The sequence below is a fragment of the Suncus etruscus genome, chromosome 15, assembly GCF_024139225.1.
Source record: "Suncus etruscus isolate mSunEtr1 chromosome 15, mSunEtr1.pri.cur, whole genome shotgun sequence".
In the NCBI taxonomy this organism is placed as follows: Eukaryota; Metazoa; Chordata; class Mammalia; order Eulipotyphla; family Soricidae; genus Suncus; species Suncus etruscus.
Window position 1 is genome coordinate 77,395,935 of NC_064862.1, and position 16,180 is coordinate 77,412,114.

Consider the following 16,180-nt stretch of genomic DNA (forward strand, 5'->3'; position numbering starts at 1 on the left):
GCGGCGCGGGCGCGGGCCGGGGAGGGGCGGCCGGATGTGAGCCGCGCGGCCATTTCCTGTTTCTCTGCAGTTTTCCTCCGCCTTGGGTGGTGGCCGCTACTGGCAACCTTTGGCTCCTAGAGTCGGCGGCTGGGCGAGGCGGCGTGTCCCGCGGCGGCCCCCCGCGCCTCGCGCCCCGTGCCGCCGGCCTCCCACGCTTCGCGCCCCGCGCCCTCGCCCTCGCCCCCGCGCCCGGCCGCCGGCGCCGCGGCCCCGCGAGCGGCCCCGATGCAGGCCATCAAGTGTGTGGTGGTGGGAGACGGGTGAGTGCGTGCTCCGGGATCGGGGCTCGGGGCTCGGGGTTCGGGCGGGTTTTCTTTTTGGGGGGCCCGGGGGGCGTCTTTCCCCCCTGCTTTCTTCCTTGTGGGGGAGGGCAGGGCGCTCGGAGGCCTCGGGGACGCGCCGGCTCCACCCCTGCGCCCCGCCTCGCCTCGCCTCGCCTCGTGGGGGTGTCGGGGCGCCCCCTCTTTATTTTTTCCAGTTTGATTGCACTTCGTTTCCTTTCATTTAGATTGCTTTTAAAAAGAATCCGAAGGTCCTCGCTCGGCTATTCCCACCCCACGTTTTGCACGAGCTGTTGCTGCTGCTGCTGGTGGTGGTGGAGGACCCCGAAAACTTGCTCCCCCGCTTGCCCCTTGGGGCCCACTTTTTGGAATGAAAAAATGTGAAAAAGCAAACCTCCCCCCCCCCAAAAAAAAAACAAAACAAAACCTTTTTGTAAGACAATTTGCAATGGCCTCAGTGGAAGTTTTTTATTTTTTATTTTATCTGCTTCTGGATGCAGAATAGTTTGAGGCTGCAAAAAAATAAAAAAATCAAAATCAAATCGAGTTCGATAGCCAAGGCGGATCCCCAAAAAACACCCTAAGCCCGGGTCTGGGCTCGAACTCGGCTCGGCTCGGACCCGGGCGCGGCCGTCTCTCCCCTCCACGTCGAGGACAAGCCTCGGCTGTTGCGCTTTGCCCTGGCCTCGCCCCGCGAACAAGCCGGGCAGTGTGAGCCTGGCGCGCGCGGTCCGGGGCGCGCCTGGTACCTCGGGGGGCGCTTGCACCGCACCCCCCAGCCTGCCCTGGGCCAGCAAGACTGGGAGGAGGGAGGAAGGAGGACAGACGTGCCCGCTGGGTTTGGAGGGAGATTTTCAGGCTCGCCAGGGTGGGGTGGGGTGTGGGGTACTCTGGGGTGGAGTTCGGGGGACGTGCGGACACCCCGAAGTCCTGTCCGGCTTCTCTCCAGGACAGGGACAGGGTCCTGGGGCACGGAGGCGGCTCCCTCCCCCCAACAACTCTGGGAAGGAGGGAAGTTCTGTTTGTTGGGGAAGTTTGCTGAGGGTTTAGTCGCCTTTAGTTTCGCTTAGGGACACCGAAACACGAATTTTGGGTTTCGTTTAAACGCTGAAAATGTTGATTTGGTAATTATTTCATGCTTGGGTATGAAATGAGACGACTTTGGTGGTGGGGGAACAGTGTCTGATCGCCGGGAGTAGCCAATCACGAGTGCTATGTTTGCGGGGGTGGGGGGAGTGATATTTGGGCCCAAAATTCAAACTTCTTCCTGCCTCTGTGTTTAGGGATCTCCCTGGCAGGGCTTAGGGGACCCTAAGGTGTGAGGGTGTGTGTGTGTTTCACCCGGAGTTGGCCTTATGCAAGATTTCCAAAGTAAAGCTCAAACCTTGCAGTTCACACTCAGTTTATCTGACGCTGCTGAGATTCTGGGCTGATCCCAACATATTGACTCATTCATCTGTCAGTGCAGCTAGTTTAGGGGCTGCCACCCCATCCCATCAAGCCACACAGATCGCCCTGAGCAGTGTGGCTGGGACCCTAAGGGTTAACTCAGGCCCATCTTGTCTGCCTACTGCACCCCTGCTTAGCTTTCTGGTTCTCAGGGTGTTGGGGAGTTTTTATTTTTTCTTTTTTGCTGGGTCACACTAAAAAAAAATAAAGGAGGTGTGCTTGGGGACCACTGCCTGCACAATATCATTGCTCAGACCTGCGGTTCCCTCCTGCCAGCCAGACTTGTGGGAATTAGAACGCTAACAGTGTTGAGGACAGGTTGTCAGGACATTCTGTGTAGCAGTTTTTCATACTAGCAGTTATTTTTTTCTTGCCTGACTAGCTGGTGTTCCCGAGGACTCCATAAGGAGTTTGTGTTTGTCTCCTATTCATTTGGGGAACTAAGAAGTCGGGGCACGTCTTAGAGTTTCAGGCAGTGGCAGCCGAAGAGACATTGAGGTCCCACAAGTCGCACATTTCCAGGTTCTGGGGAGTTTGGCCCAGAGCCTTTGCTCAAACCTTCCTGTGCCTAGGATCAGTTTCTAACTAGCCTGTAATTTCCTAAACGGGCTTTTTCCTGTAGAGCAAGCTTTGGCTTCATTGGCTTTGGGTATAGGAGAGAGAAACTTGGGTCAGGGTTATTTTGGGGGCCACACCCATTGGTGTGCTGGGATTACTCCTGGCTATGCACTCAGGAATCTTGGTTGTCCTGGGGGTTGAACCAGCACTCTCCCCTGCTGTGCTATCACTTTGGTCCCTGCAGCACTATCTTTTGCCACTGACTCTGGTGGGCACCCTTTGGGTCAATTTTAATGCTGTTAAAGGGGGTTGTTTCTTCGCCTGTCACCTGTTCAGGAGCTTGAGCTCCAGATTTTGGCTTTAGGCTCCAGGTACCAGGAGGCAGCTGGCTTCCAATGCCCGGCTTGGCCCAGCATGGGTTCGGGCGTTTGCCTCGCTGCTCCTATGTAGACTCGGCTGGCATCCGGTGCCCGCTGAGTCAGGCCCTCCGCTATCCAGGACCTGCCCTGCTCTGCAGATAAGCCTGTTGTGAGATCATAGGGCTGCGTGGCCACTGAGGACATCCCTTTTATTGAGGAGGGGGCTGCCAGCTTGTGGGCTCCCTGGAAAGTGGGGTTCTGAGACCTCCTGGGTCTTCACCCTGAGGCAGGTTCTGGAAAGCTCCTACTGAGCTGCCCTGTATGGAGTGTCTTACCCCTGATACTCTAGAAACTTCTGTTGGAGTCAAAGTTGTGGATTGCACACAGGTGAGTAGGGAGGGATGTAGGTGCCCTGCCCCTGAGCCACATCCTAGACTCCCCAACCCTGTGTGTGTTTGCTTTTGGGCCACACCTTGTGCTCAGGGGTTACTGAGCTCTGCTCACAAACGTTGTGGGGGGGGGGCACAGCGGAAGGCCGTTTGCCTTGTATGCAGCCAACCCAGGAGGGATGGTGGTTTGAATCCCTGCATCTCTTTTGGTCCCCTGTGCCTGCCAGGAGCGATTTCTGAGAGCAGAGCCAGTTGTAACTCCTGAGCGCCGCCGGGTGTGTCCAAAAAAACCAAAACTAACCCACAAACTGATCAAATCTGGTAGGCTGATGGGAAGGACTATATGGGATGCTGGGGGTCGAACCTAGGTCTTCCTGGGTTGCCAATGTGCAAGAAAAATGCCCTTCCACTGTGCGCTGTGCTATCACTCTGGCCCTCCCAATGTTGATTTTATAAATTTTTTTTTTGTTGTTGTTTTTGGGCCACACCCGGCAGCGCTCAAGTTACTCCTGGCTCTGCACTCAGAAGTCTCCCTTGGAAGGCTCAGGGGACCATATGGGATGCTGGGACTTGAACCTGGGTCTGTCCCTTGTCAGCAGTGTGCAAGACAAATGCTTACTGCTGTGCTATCGCTTCAGCCCTGATTTTGTAATTTTTAAAATACTTGTTTAATTTTTTTGGTTTTTGGGCCACACCTTGCCAGGCTCAAGGGTTACTCCTGGCTCTGCACTCAAGAATCACTCCTCGTGGTGCTGCAGAGATCCAACCCAATCCGGGTTGGCTGCATGCAATGCAAATACCCTTTCTGCTATTGCTCTGGCCCCCAAAGTAGATTTTAAATAGGGGTTCAAGTGCTTTCCAGAAGTCATGTTTGTTTCTTAGGGTTAAACCCCCCCCCCCAAGACCAGAAAGGTGGTTTTTAAACAGTTAAATGTGAGAAATTGGAAATTCCAAACCAAGGGGTAACTTTTGTTTTTGGCCATACCTAGAGGTGCTCAGGGCTGCTTCCCTGCTCTGCTGGGGTCCACAGGACCATAATGAGGTGCCAGGCCTGGCACCCGGTTGCTGATCACCCCCCCCCCCCATACCCATGTATCCTCTCCTGCTGCAAATGGTGAATTCTTCAGGGGCTGCCTGGGGGGAGCAAAAAAGGGCTCTAGTTTGTTTAGCCTCTGGCGTGTGTTGTGGGGTAGCAAGAGAGAGAATATAATATGTACCCAGATGCATCCTCTATCTACTGGGAGAAAGGGCACTTCTTTTTCTGGCATTTCTAGAAGTTAAGTAAATGTTTTAGACAAAGGCTATGTATGTAATTAAGCTGAAAGTCAGAATTTTACCATGTGATGGTCTTCATAGACTCCAGGCTTTTATTTTCTTTTTAGCAAATGATGATTGATGGTAAAATTTCAGTCAATTTGATGACGTTCCTCCTATTGCCGAGAGCGTTGGCACTGGGATTTTAGGTCATCATAAATTAAACTTGATTTTCTTCACTCAGAGAATGTTAGATAATGGAATTATCTGTTTATTCTCTGATATTTGCGGAATCAGACACTTCAAAATGACATGGAGTTCCAGAGGGTAATGGGGAGAATGTATGTAGCCTGAACCTAGACCCTGTCCCTCCACTGTGATGCCTTTCGAAGAACAACCTTGGAGACCTAGAGTCTTTCAGTCCCCATGGTTGGCCTAGTCCAGGTGTGTTATATGCGAGAACCCTCAGACAGCCACACAGAGGGGCCCTGAGTCCTTCCTTCTCTCTCCTGTCTCCCCAGCCCCACTAGCTGCACTGCATGCCTGGGAGCTCCTGAAATAACCCACTTGGGTCCCTGCTTCATCAGGCTTGGGGTACTTCCTGTTCCCCTGCATTCTGGCCCAGTTTTCTCCATGTTAAATGCACACCGAGGATCCGCTGGGTTTCTGAGAACCACTGAGTGTTTTCCTGGGGTCCTGGCAGACTCCTGCCCACCACCCCTCCCTCACTCAGGTCTCTGCCCTTTACCCTTACCCAGGGCTGCTGGTCTCTAGCTCCCCATTTGCTGATGCCTTTACTTGCCTGAGGGTGTGGATGGTGCCTCCCCCAAACCTGGATAGATCTACTGTTTTCACATCTGTAATTCTTTTTTGTTGTTGGTTTTTGGGTCACATCCGGTGGTGTTCAGGGGTTACTCTCAGCTCTGCTCTTAGAAGTTGCTCCTGATAGACTTGGGGGGCCATATGGGATGCCGGAATTCGAATTCACCATTCATCCTAGGTTGGCTGTGTGCAAGGCAAACGCCCTATTGCTGTGCTCTCTCCAGCCCCCACATCTGTAATTCTGTGTAATGCCCAAAGTTCTAAAAATTTAATACTTGCATAAATACAGCAACATCCTTAGCACCCAGTACATTTTTTGTTGTTTTGGGTCCACATCTGGTAGTGCTCAGGATCCACTACTGGCTCTGCACTCAGGGATCTCTCTTGGAGAGGTTTGGGGGACCTTATGGGATATCTGGGATCAAGCCTTGGTCGGCCCCGTTCAAGGCAAGTGCCTTTTGTGCTGTCCTAGTGCTCTAGACCCTAGTTTTGCACTCACATTAGAGTTGGGAAACAGAGATACAAGGAAGGTTTGGTTCCTCCAGCCGCCCCAGATCTCCTGGGCATCCCCATGTGTATGAGAGAGTCAGATGCCACCCAGGAAGACGCTTTTTCAGAGAAGCTCTGGGTTCTGGCTGCTGCCTGGCCATGAGGTCATGTTTGAATCAGCCCAGGCTGGCGAGTCTCAGCTGGGGTTCAGCACTCAGTAGCATTCCCTGGGAGTCTAGTGTTGGCAGGATGTAGGGTTTGTCATCTGCCCTGGTGGGAGGGTTTCCCTCAAGCTCCCAAAATGAGGAATAGAGAAAGCAAATTGTGTGGACTCCAGCTGTGTGTCATGCAGAGGGAGGGGGCACCCAAACTTAGCAAGCATTAGGTCATCGGGGACTTAGTTGAGTTACAGGACACCCCCCCCCCAGTGAAAGTCAGATAATGACTGCTTTGGGCAAGGGGGTTTTGCCTTAGTTTTTAATAAAATCAGGATAGAGGGATGGAAGATAGATGTTGGCAAGAAGAAACGTAGAGTTTCTGGGACAGTATAAGGCAGGGGTCCTCAAACTTTTTAAACAGGGAGCCAGTTCACTGTCCCTCAGACCATTGGAGGGTCTGACTATAGTAAAAACAAAACTTATGAACAAATTCTTATGCACACTGCATATATCTTATTTTGCAATGAAGAAACAAAACAGATAAAATACAATATGTGGCCCACGGGCCATAGTTTGAGGACCACTGGTAAGGCATTCAGCCTGCAACTGGTACTGCGTGTGGTCCCCAGAACTTGTGGATAGTGACCCCCTGAGCACAGACCCCTTAGCAGTACCAGATGTGCCCTTCCCTAAAACAAACTGACCCATGGTGTCTCTCCATCCTTGTGACTTACCTGCCAACTTTTTTTTTTTGGATTTTTTTTCCTGGCCACACCCGTTTGATGCTCAGGGGTTACTCCTGGCTAAGAGCTCAGAAATCGTCCCTGGCTTGGGGGGACCATATGGGACGCCGGGGGATTGAACTGCGGTTCTTCCTTGGCTAGCGCTTGCAAGGCAGATAGATACCTCTAGTGCCACCTCACTGCCCCCTTTTTTTTTTTTGATTTTGGGTCACACCCAGTGATGCTCGGGTTACTGCTGGCTCTGCTCAGAAATTACTCCTGGTTTCCTGGTTCAGGCCACCATATGGAATGCCTAGGATGGATGCCAGGTTCGTTCTGGATCAGCCACATGCAAGGCAAATGCCCTACGCTGTGCTATAGCTCAGGACTCTTTTTTTTTTTTTTTTTGGTTTTTGGGTCACACCCAGCAGTGCTCAGGGGTTCCTCCTGGCTCTATGCTCAGAAATCACTCCTGGCAGGCTCAGGGGACCATATGGGATGCTGGGATTTGAACCACTGACTTCTGCATGAAAGGCAAACGCCTTAGCTCCATGCTATCTCTCTGGCCCCAGGACTCTGTTTTTTGATTCTTAGTGCTAATAATAGCACAGACCCACTTTCTGGGAAGGCTCTCAGTTCTACGCTCCTGAAAAGCTCCAGTTTATTCACTTCACATTTCAGGGCCAAACTCTCTGTGGCGTTAAGCAAAAAGGTTAGCAAAACTCCTACGTGGTAAGTATCTTGGTGTGTGGCCTTGATTTCTCTGAGTTGTTGTAGTGGTCAGGCCATACAGCCTGTCCCCTGCTGACTGTCCCCTCTTTCTTCTGCAGAGCCGTGGGTAAGACATGCCTCCTGATCAGCTACACGACCAATGCCTTCCCTGGCGAGTACATCCCTACTGTGTAAGTATCAGCCCTGAGTACCAAGGCCTCATAAGGTACTTGGCCTTTTTGGAAAGATAATGTCAAGTGATGAAACTAGCTTAGTTTTTCCCTAAGGGTATTGTAGGTACTGAGGAACTGAGAGGAAGTTAGGGGCCCCACCCATACCTCAAATAGAACATTAGGTTTGAACTGGCTTTTTCTGGCCAGCAGTCCGTGGGACGCTGGCTGGTGTTGAGGCTTTGGAAAAAGCAAAGTGGGGTGTGGGTAAGGGGGGGGCAGGGAGGAAGAGACTGGCTCTGTGCTCTTGTTTCCCATTGGCAGCAAACTGGAGGAAGGTGGGGGGGAGCTCTGCCAGTGACCCCGATCTGCTCTGCAGACTCATCCACCATTCCTGGACTGCTGGTTGGTTTTATTTTTTTTTTCCCGCCCGGCCACACTCAGCAGTGCTCAGGGGTTACTTCTGGCTCTACGCTCAGAAATCGCTCCTGGCATGCTCAGAATGCCGGGATTTGAACCACTGACCTCCTGCATGCAATCTCTCCGGCCCCTGGTTTGGTTTTTTAGGGGAGGGTAACTCCTGGTGATTCTCAGAGGGTTACTACTCCTGGGTCTGCACTCAGTAATCACTCCTGGCATTGAAAAGGGAACTATATGAGGTGCCAGGGTTTAGAATCCTGGTTGGCCTGGAAAATGCCCTTCCACTGTCCCGTCGCTCCGGGGCCATCAAATGGAACTAGCTGCCCACTTGGGGATGCCAAGTAGAGTTGTTCACAGTGGCTTAACCAACCCCATGCTCCCGTACACCCAGCCCAGATCGGCCCAAGCCTGTAGTGTCTCCTTGGAAACTCTCAACATCAGGGCTTCAGATTTGCCCGACTTGCTTAGAGCTCACTGACTTCTTCAGGAATCAGACCCAGCACTTCACACATGCGAGGTAGATGTGGCCAACGAAGGGCACAGCAAAGGAGAGCTGTGCAGGGCATCTGGCCTCCCACTGTGGAAGGAGCCAGGGAAGCCGCCTAAGGGGAGCTGACTGATTGACTACGGTGACTTGCCCTTTGTCACAGTGTGCTCCCATTTCTTCCCTCCTATCCCCCATCTCTGCTTTTCTTCACGGGCATCCCCTGCCCAGACTAACCAGCCCACTGCTCTGGCCCGCAGCTTCGACAACTACTCGGCCAATGTCATGGTCGATGGGAAGCCAGTGAACCTGGGCCTATGGGACACGGCAGGCCAGGAGGACTACGACAGGCTGCGGCCTCTGTCCTACCCACAGACGGTGAGGATGTGGGGCAAAAGAGGGAATCCTGGTCGGCTGCATGTGAGGCCTACGCCCTGCTGTGTGTCTTCTCCCTCTCCCCCCCCTTCTAACCTCACTGCTTTTGGTGTCAGTCACTGCATCCCCCTGATTTAACACTGACTCCCTGTTCCTGATGTCTGAGCACTTGTGTGTCCCTGTAGTTTCACTTTTGTGACCTCTTGGATTTGTTGGGTACACTGGTGCATTGGTCTAGCAGCAGATCCCCCAGGCAGCGTCTGCATCAGCATCCTTCATCCTTGGGCCCCTGTGTCTGCAATAGCTCCAGCAAGGCAGTTAGGTGGTGCTGATGTGTCACTGGGAGCCTAATTGGTCTTTGAGGGGATCCCAGGTCCCATGCCCAGGACCTTGATATAAATGTTTCCTTTGGTCAGGCTGATCTTGGGGTTTAACACAACTTTCCTGTAAAATACATGTTTATTTTCTTTTCTCCTTGGAGCTAGATCTCAGCCTACATGGTGATTTCTGGGTGATAAGACAATGTCCCTATATTTTGGTTAGGGGGATCTATCCTCACTGATCCTGAGTTAGAGCTGGGCGCTGATCTCTCTGTGTTCTGGGGGTCACCTTGAGCAGTATGGGGACTGCTGCTGATCAGACCCAAGACCCCCTGGAGCTGCTTCCCAAACTCATTTCTGAGCCAGTCTGGGGAGCGCGGGTTGAGGACAGTGCAGGGAGACACGTCCAGGGATGTTAAGAAGGGCCATATCCTTTAGCCTGGAGTAAGTGCTGAGGCTTCAGGCTGTACCTCACCCTCTTTCTTTTCATGTCCTTCTGGATTTCTGGTTTGGGAGCCATACCTGGTGGGGTTGGGGCACCCTGGGCACACTACCAGACCCCTCTCTGTGCTGCCAGCCTTGGAGGTGAACCCCAGTCCTAGAAATGGCTCTTGCAGCCATCAGGCAATTACAGCTCTGGTTTTTTGAGCCGGGACATTTGGTGATTGCTCTTGGCTGGATTCTGGGGAGGGTGCTCAACAGAGCCCCAAAGTCTACAGGGCGAGATTTGATTTGGGGCTTTCTTGGGTAACCCTAGCATAAAATGAAAAAAAAATGAGCCTCTGGGATTCAAGCTGACCCCAGTTATTTTCACATTCTGTGACTCTTGGTAAAAACTGTGGAAGCTTCATGGTGTTGTGGGGTAGGTTCATTGGTTATCTCTAGCACCCCATGGGGCTATGCTGGGTGTGATCCTTTCAGGAGGGGCAAGGATTGATCTAGATGGATCTCTGCACATGTGACCACTTCATCAGGGGTCCCCTTTGTGGGCCCAAACTCAGTTCACTCCACCCTGTGCCTGAGGGGAGCCATGTGTGACCCCAGCTCCTCTGAACCTTGTGGCCCCACACTCAGTCCCATACTTAAGCAGCAAGATTTTTTTTTTTTTTTTTTTTGGTTTTTGGGCCACACCCTGTGACGCTCAGGGGTTACTCCTGGCTATGCGCTCAGAAGTTGCTCCTGGCTTCTTGGGGGACCATATGGGATGCCGGGGGATCGAACCGCGGTCCATCATAGGCTAGCGCAGGCAAGGCAGGCACCTTACCTCCAGCGCCACCGCCCGGCCCCAAGCAGCAAGATTTTTGGGGGCGGGGTCACACCCGGCAGAACTCAGGGGTTACTCCTGGCTCTACACTCAGAAATTGCTCCTGGCAGGCTCAGGGGACCATATGGGATGCTGGGATTTGAACCACCGTCCTTTTTAAACGTCCTACCTCCATGCTATCTCTCTGGCCCCCCAACTCGAATTTTTGTTTTGGACCATACTTGGCGGTATTCAAGGGTTACTCCCTACTGACTCAGGGGCCCGTAGTGGATGCCAGTGATTGAATCCAGGTCAGAGCATGCAAGGCAAATGCCCTCCCTGCTGTCCTGGCACTTGGGGCTTGCCCCTTGATATCTTGGGGAGGGACTACCTCAGTCCATTGTCCCTAGTGGCTTATCCTGGGTTAGACCTGGCACCACAAACAAGGGCCCTCTTGTCCCCCTTTTCTGGGATTGCTGGTACCGCCTCCACTGACCCAACAGCCTCTGATGCAGCCCCATGCACATTATATTTAGGGTGAGGAACTGAACTTAGACTCTGCATACTAAAACCGGATTCAGGCCCTGATGCCTCCAAGTACCCTGAGCTCCTCACAAGCACCCCAAATGTGGTTCCTGAACGGCAACAGAATCAGAGCTGAGCTTGATGCCATCGAAATCTGCTCTGTAGAGCATTGAGGTGCAAGGCAGAGCCAGGCTAGGACAGCATCAGAGAGATGCTCCTCTGGTTCTTAGTGCATGAGGCCCCCTATAGGCACACAGCCCACACTGGGAGAACATGGGGTGCTAGATTGGTGGGAATCTGGGCTCCCCCGTCCACTTGTGGCTTGGTCCTTTGGCCCAGCTTGGAGCCTTCTGAGGGCCTGTGGGGGTGGATGGGGACTGACCATGTGGACCCCACCTGTAGGCTTTGCTGGGGGGGTTTCCTCCTGCCAGTACATTAATGTCTGGCATGGGGTTGATGTCATGAGGAACCTTGTGGAGTTCATGAACCATTAGCAGTTGTCTGGAGAATATTTATTGCCCCTGTGGTGTAGGGAAGTCAAATGGGCTATAGAGAAAATTCTTAGTATGTATATGTATATATATTAGGGGGAAGTCACACCCACAGGTATTCTGGTTACTCCCAGCTCTGTGCTCAGAAACTACTCCTGGCAGGCTCTGGGGATCCTGTGGGACGCCAGGGGTTGAACCCCAGGTGGCCTTGTGAAAGCCAAACGCCCTTTCCACTGCTATTTGGGGTGCTGAGTGTCTCCCTCCTGTTTCTGGGGGACAATAGAAAAGGCACTGGGGGGAGGTGCTGGGGAGACAGGCCCAGGCACGCTCACACAGGGAGGCCATGGCATAGGCTGTGTGGTCTGTGTGCTGTAGGGAGAAGCTGACTCCTGTCGGGAAGTGTGCCAAGTGCTGGGGGTTGGGGGTGGCGGGCAGGCCCAGAAGGGGGGCAACCCTGAGTTATGGCAGGGTGCGAGCTCAGAGCTTGCCTCGTTTCTATTCCCTTCCAACCGAGTTCTGCATTACTAGGTCGGAGAAGCCTTTGGTAAGGAAAAAGGCTCCAGGGGCAAGGCCCAGCCTGTCGCCGTATGTAAAACTCCCCGACCTGCTCTCTTGTTCCAAGCTCGCTCTGCTCTCCTTCACTCAGTTTTCTAGCCTGTGCTCCTAGCTCCCTCGAGTGATGGGCCAGGCTCAGCTCCGTGTGAGCAAGACCACAGACTACAGGCCCCACTGCTCCCCACCTTCCCCCAGAGGCCATGCCTCTCTTGGCCCTGTGGGCTCCCAGGCCGGTGCTCTGCTGGGTGGACTAACTGGCTGGCAGCCGCCTCCTCTCACCCTGCTTCGGTGATGGTGTTGGGGAGCCATCTTTGCCCAGACTGGTGCATGCGCTGCTGTGGGGTCACACACAGGTGCAGCGGGTGATTCGGGGTCGCGTGGGTTCAGGTGTTCCAGAACGAAGTGCTGTCTCTCCAGAAATGGGATGTCTAGACAACACGGACCCCAGGAGCCAGGCATGGTTCTCCTGGGTGGTTCCAACTCCCTTCCTGCTTCCTGTCCGGTCCAGCTGAGAGCTAAAGGCCATTGGCGGGCCACAGGGAGCAAGGCTGGGTGGGTGCTGGGTCTCAGAGGGATCCTGTCTCTTGAGAATTCAAGTTCAGGTGTCTGCTCTGGTGCCAATGACTTATGGTTTGGGGGGGTTAGGAGTGAGGGGCCACCCTGGCGGGAGGGTGTTGTCCTCCAAGAAGCTCATTTGCTACACATGCAGGTTCTGAGGGTTGGCTGAGCAGGCAGGCTAGGGCCTCATTGTCCTGTCTTTATCTCCCCAGGACGTGTTCCTCATCTGCTTCTCTCTCGTGAGTCCTGCGTCCTTTGAGAACGTGCGTGCGAAGGTAAGTAGGCAGAGGGAGCAGGGACTTGTTACTGGGTGCTATGGGATTGCACCCGGTCCTTCCCAAGCCGAGCATCTGGGGTCCCCAGATTACCCCATGACGGATTTGTGCTAAGTAAATGCCCTTCTTGCTGTGCTATGGCTCTGGCCTCAGGCTGGACTTGTTTCCAGTCATTTCTAGCTTCCTATCCCTAGCCCGGCATGGCCTATGGTGGTGTGGACGAAATGCAGGTGTGGCACGTTCTCACCTGTCCCTTTACTTGACCTAGTGGTACCCTGAGGTGCGACATCACTGCCCCAACACCCCCATCATCCTGGTGGGCACCAAGCTGGATCTCCGGGACGACAAAGACACAATTGAGAAGCTGAAGGAGAAAAAGCTGACACCCATCACCTACCCACAGGGCCTGGCCATGGCCAAGGAGATCGGTAGGTTCCGCCCCCCCATCCTTGTTCCCCTATCCCCTGAACCAGTCCCCTATCTCCCTGTCCCTCGAACTTCTGTCCACCATCCTCCACCCCTCGCACCTCTGTTCTTTTATCCCCCATATCCCTGCATCTCTGCTTTGCACGTGAGTCAGCCAAGGTCACCAGGGGACCCTAGCAGGGCTGGGGGGTGCCTCTGCGGGCCTCCCAACACCTGTGTGTTTCGGCAGGTGCTGTGAAGTACCTGGAGTGCTCGGCACTCACCCAACGGGGCCTCAAGACCGTGTTCGACGAAGCCATCCGGGCCGTGCTCTGCCCACCACCTGTCAAGAAGCGGAAGCGGAAGTGCCTGCTGCTGTGAAGGCCCCACCCGTCGCCCCGCGTGCAGCCCACCCACTCGATGCCAAGTTTTTGTTACAGATTAAGTTTCCCCACAAAACCCTTTTTGAACCAATCAGTCATTTTAAGGCTTTGTTTCAAATGTAAGAGTTTAAAAAAACGAACAAAAACAAAAAAAAAAAAAACCCACACAAACACAAAACTTTTCACCTTCTATTAAAATTGAGCCCGAAAACGACGTTATTTTTCCTAACGCCTTATTTCTCAAAAGCCCTGTTCTTGCTCAGATGACGAGTTGCCAAACCCCTTGTGACCGTGGCCTCCGCACTGTGCCGAGACCCCCCCAACTCGGTAGCAGGCGGGTGGCCCGTGTCTTCCTGAGCCTGTAGCTTCTGATGTTAGGGGAGGCGGACACCGGGGAGCCTGTGCCGCCCCCACGATGACGCCACAGGCTAAGAACCCCCCCCTACCTGAATCCCAACCCCCCAATCTCGTACTGTATGGCGGGTGCAGCCCCCTGGGGCTCCGAGTCCCAAGTGGATGTTTGAGACAGTGCTGGGCCTGTGCAGAATTGGACCAGAACCTTCCGGCCTCCACGCAGTACTCTGCTCCGGCCAGGGGTTGCGGGGTGTGGGGTAAGGGGGGCACTTGTGATCCGAGGTGAAGACAGTATTTTGACAAACTCTAACGGAGATGAATTTACACTACAATGTACGTGAATGGTTCAATTGAATAAAAAGTCACAGGTAATGTTTCGAAGGTTGATTTCTGTCCAGTGCTGATGAAACGAGGTCGGTATTAGAAGGGAGCGTTTCCTTCAGCTGTTTCTGTTCTCTTGACCCTCCCCTGCCCGGGGTTTTTAACTCCTCTTTGAACTGGTCGGTTCCCGCACTAGCTCATCCCGGCCTTTCTCAGAGAACCCCCTTTACGAGCAATAGGCCTCCTTGTATTATAAAACTTTCCTGATGCATTACTTTTTTTGGGGTAGCTTAGGAAAAAAAAATGTATTCCTGTTTTTTCCTGATCCTTGACTCAAGAGCTAATCAATGCTTTCTTAGTTTTCTAGTTACTAGGTGTAAAAATCATGTGTTGCAGCTTTATGGTTTTAAAACTATTTTAGATTATGTCGCCCCTCATCCCCCGGCCTCCCTAACACTGCAGCAGCCAGCACTACACCTTGACTAATGCCACCCTCTGTCCCCGCAGCCTCGCTCCCTCCTTGCGCTAACACTGCTCGGGGTCTGAGATTCTGTGAAGAACTGTGCTCGTGCTAACGGAGTTTTGTACAACCTTCCCCCCTGGCGAGAATGCAAGGTTGGAACTTTCAACCACTAGAACAAAAAAACAAAACTTTTTTAATTGACAATTGCAGACTTGTGGAGTGTTTTTACATTGATCTTTTGCTAATGCAATTAGCAGTATGTTTTGCATGTACGACTTAATAAATCCTTGACTCAGTTGCCTGGTAAGAGTCGCCTTGAGTTCTTGAGCAGTTGGCTGTTCTGTGTCTGCGTCACTGGAGACCGTGCAGAGGTAAGAAGTGCTTGCCTTGCATGCCCAGTTCCATCCCTGAACACCAGGTGTGACTTAAAAACCCAAAAGTGGTTTATGTCGCAAGATGCAAGGATAGATGGGTCATTAGGTGGTTAAGAGGGGTCCTAGAGGTGTATGGCAGTGCATGTGAGACACAGGCTGGATTTGTGAAGGTGATGTTGGGATGCAGGCTCACAACTATTTGGGGGGCTACCCACGGGTGCTCGGGTTACCCCTGGCAGGGCTCAATGGACCAAATGGGATGCCCAGGATGTTACCCAGGTTGCCAGAAACCTGGCAGTTATCTAGGGAGCAGATTCAGGTGAGGACCTCGCTCTGCCAGGTGCTGATTTACTTAGCTGAGTGGTTCCTTCTGGCCCCAAGAACAGCCCAGTTCTTGGGTCACTACTAGCTGTATGCTCGGGGCTTGTTTGGAGTCACTCCCAGTGGTGCTTGCGTTATTCCTGGCTCTATGCCCAGAAATCACTCCTGGCAGGTTCCTGACCATATGGGATGCCGGGATTTGAATCACTGTCTGTCGTGGATTGGTTGCGTGTAAGGCAAACCCTCTACCGATGTGCTATCTACTTCTAGTAGGCTTGGGGGACCCTGTCGGATGCTGGAGATTGACCCTGGGTCAGCCTTGTGCAAGGCTCATGCTTTCCCTGGTCTTGGGCTCAGGAGTGACCCCTGGTGTAAGAGGGGGTCATGACCATTCAGCTTCTTGTGAGGCTTTTTTTTGGTGTTTTTTTGGGTCACATGCTCAGGGATTACTTCTGGCTCTACACTCAGAAATCGCTCCTGGCAGGCTTGGGGAACCATATGGGATGCCGGGATTCGAACCACGGTCCTTCGGGAATGCAAGGCAAACACACTACTTCCATGCTCTCTCTCCGGCCCCCCTTGTGAGGCTTTATCCAGTTTTGTCAACCCTAATCCTGGGACATAAAGGTGCTCCTGGCTGTGTGGCTTGTGTTCTGCCAGCTGAACTGGACCCCAGACTCCCACGGGCATGACTGATGGTCACTGTCCACCCTTGCCCGTTCCCGAAGCACCCGCCCCCTCAGCTAAGGTCCTTTCTCCTGGGCTCCCAACATTTTTTACTTAGTAATTCATGCACTTTTCTGAGAGTCTACACCCATGCTCCTTCCAGGCCCTCCCACAGAGTATTGCTTGGGACCCATCCCCCCATCCTCAAGTCTGGGCATCCACCTCACCTGCCTTGGCTGCCCA

The 16,180-nt window shown here is 53.1% G+C and overlaps 1 protein-coding gene and 1 non-coding gene across 3 annotated transcripts; both read left to right on the forward strand.

Moving 5' to 3' along the window:
• The first annotated feature begins 158 nt into the window (after positions 1-158).
• On the forward strand, positions 159-14,883 carry RAC1 (Rac family small GTPase 1). 2 transcript variants are annotated; one of them, XM_049788704.1, is made up of 6 exons: positions 159-302; positions 7,354-7,425; positions 8,540-8,686; positions 12,588-12,650; positions 12,919-13,078; positions 13,306-14,883. In XM_049788704.1, exons 2-6 carry the CDS (start codon positions 7,369-7,371, stop codon positions 13,434-13,436), a joined length of 558 nt encoding a protein of 185 aa, XP_049644661.1. In that variant the 5' UTR covers positions 159-302; positions 7,354-7,368; the 3' UTR covers positions 13,437-14,883. The 2 variants fall into 2 exon arrangements, with proteins under 2 accessions (XP_049644661.1, XP_049644660.1); XM_049788703.1 differs by having other exon boundaries at positions 8,569-8,686.
• Positions 4,495-4,635, forward strand: LOC126031435 (small nucleolar RNA SNORA79). Its single transcript, XR_007503310.1, has one exon. It is a non-coding gene; the product is annotated as a small nucleolar RNA SNORA79 (small nucleolar RNA).
• Positions 14,884-16,180: the final 1,297 nt, after the last annotated feature.

Coding starts and splice junctions, on each gene's coding strand:
- RAC1 (XM_049788703.1), top strand. CDS start 268: ATGCAGGCCATCAAGTGTGTGGTGGTGGGAGACGG. Junction 8,687..12,587: donor CTCTGTCCTACCCACAGACG/GTGAGGATGTGG, acceptor TTATCTCCCCAG/GACGTGTTCCTCATCTGCTT. Junction 13,079..13,305: donor GGCCATGGCCAAGGAGATCG/GTAGGTTCCGCC, acceptor GTGTTTCGGCAG/GTGCTGTGAAGTACCTGGAG.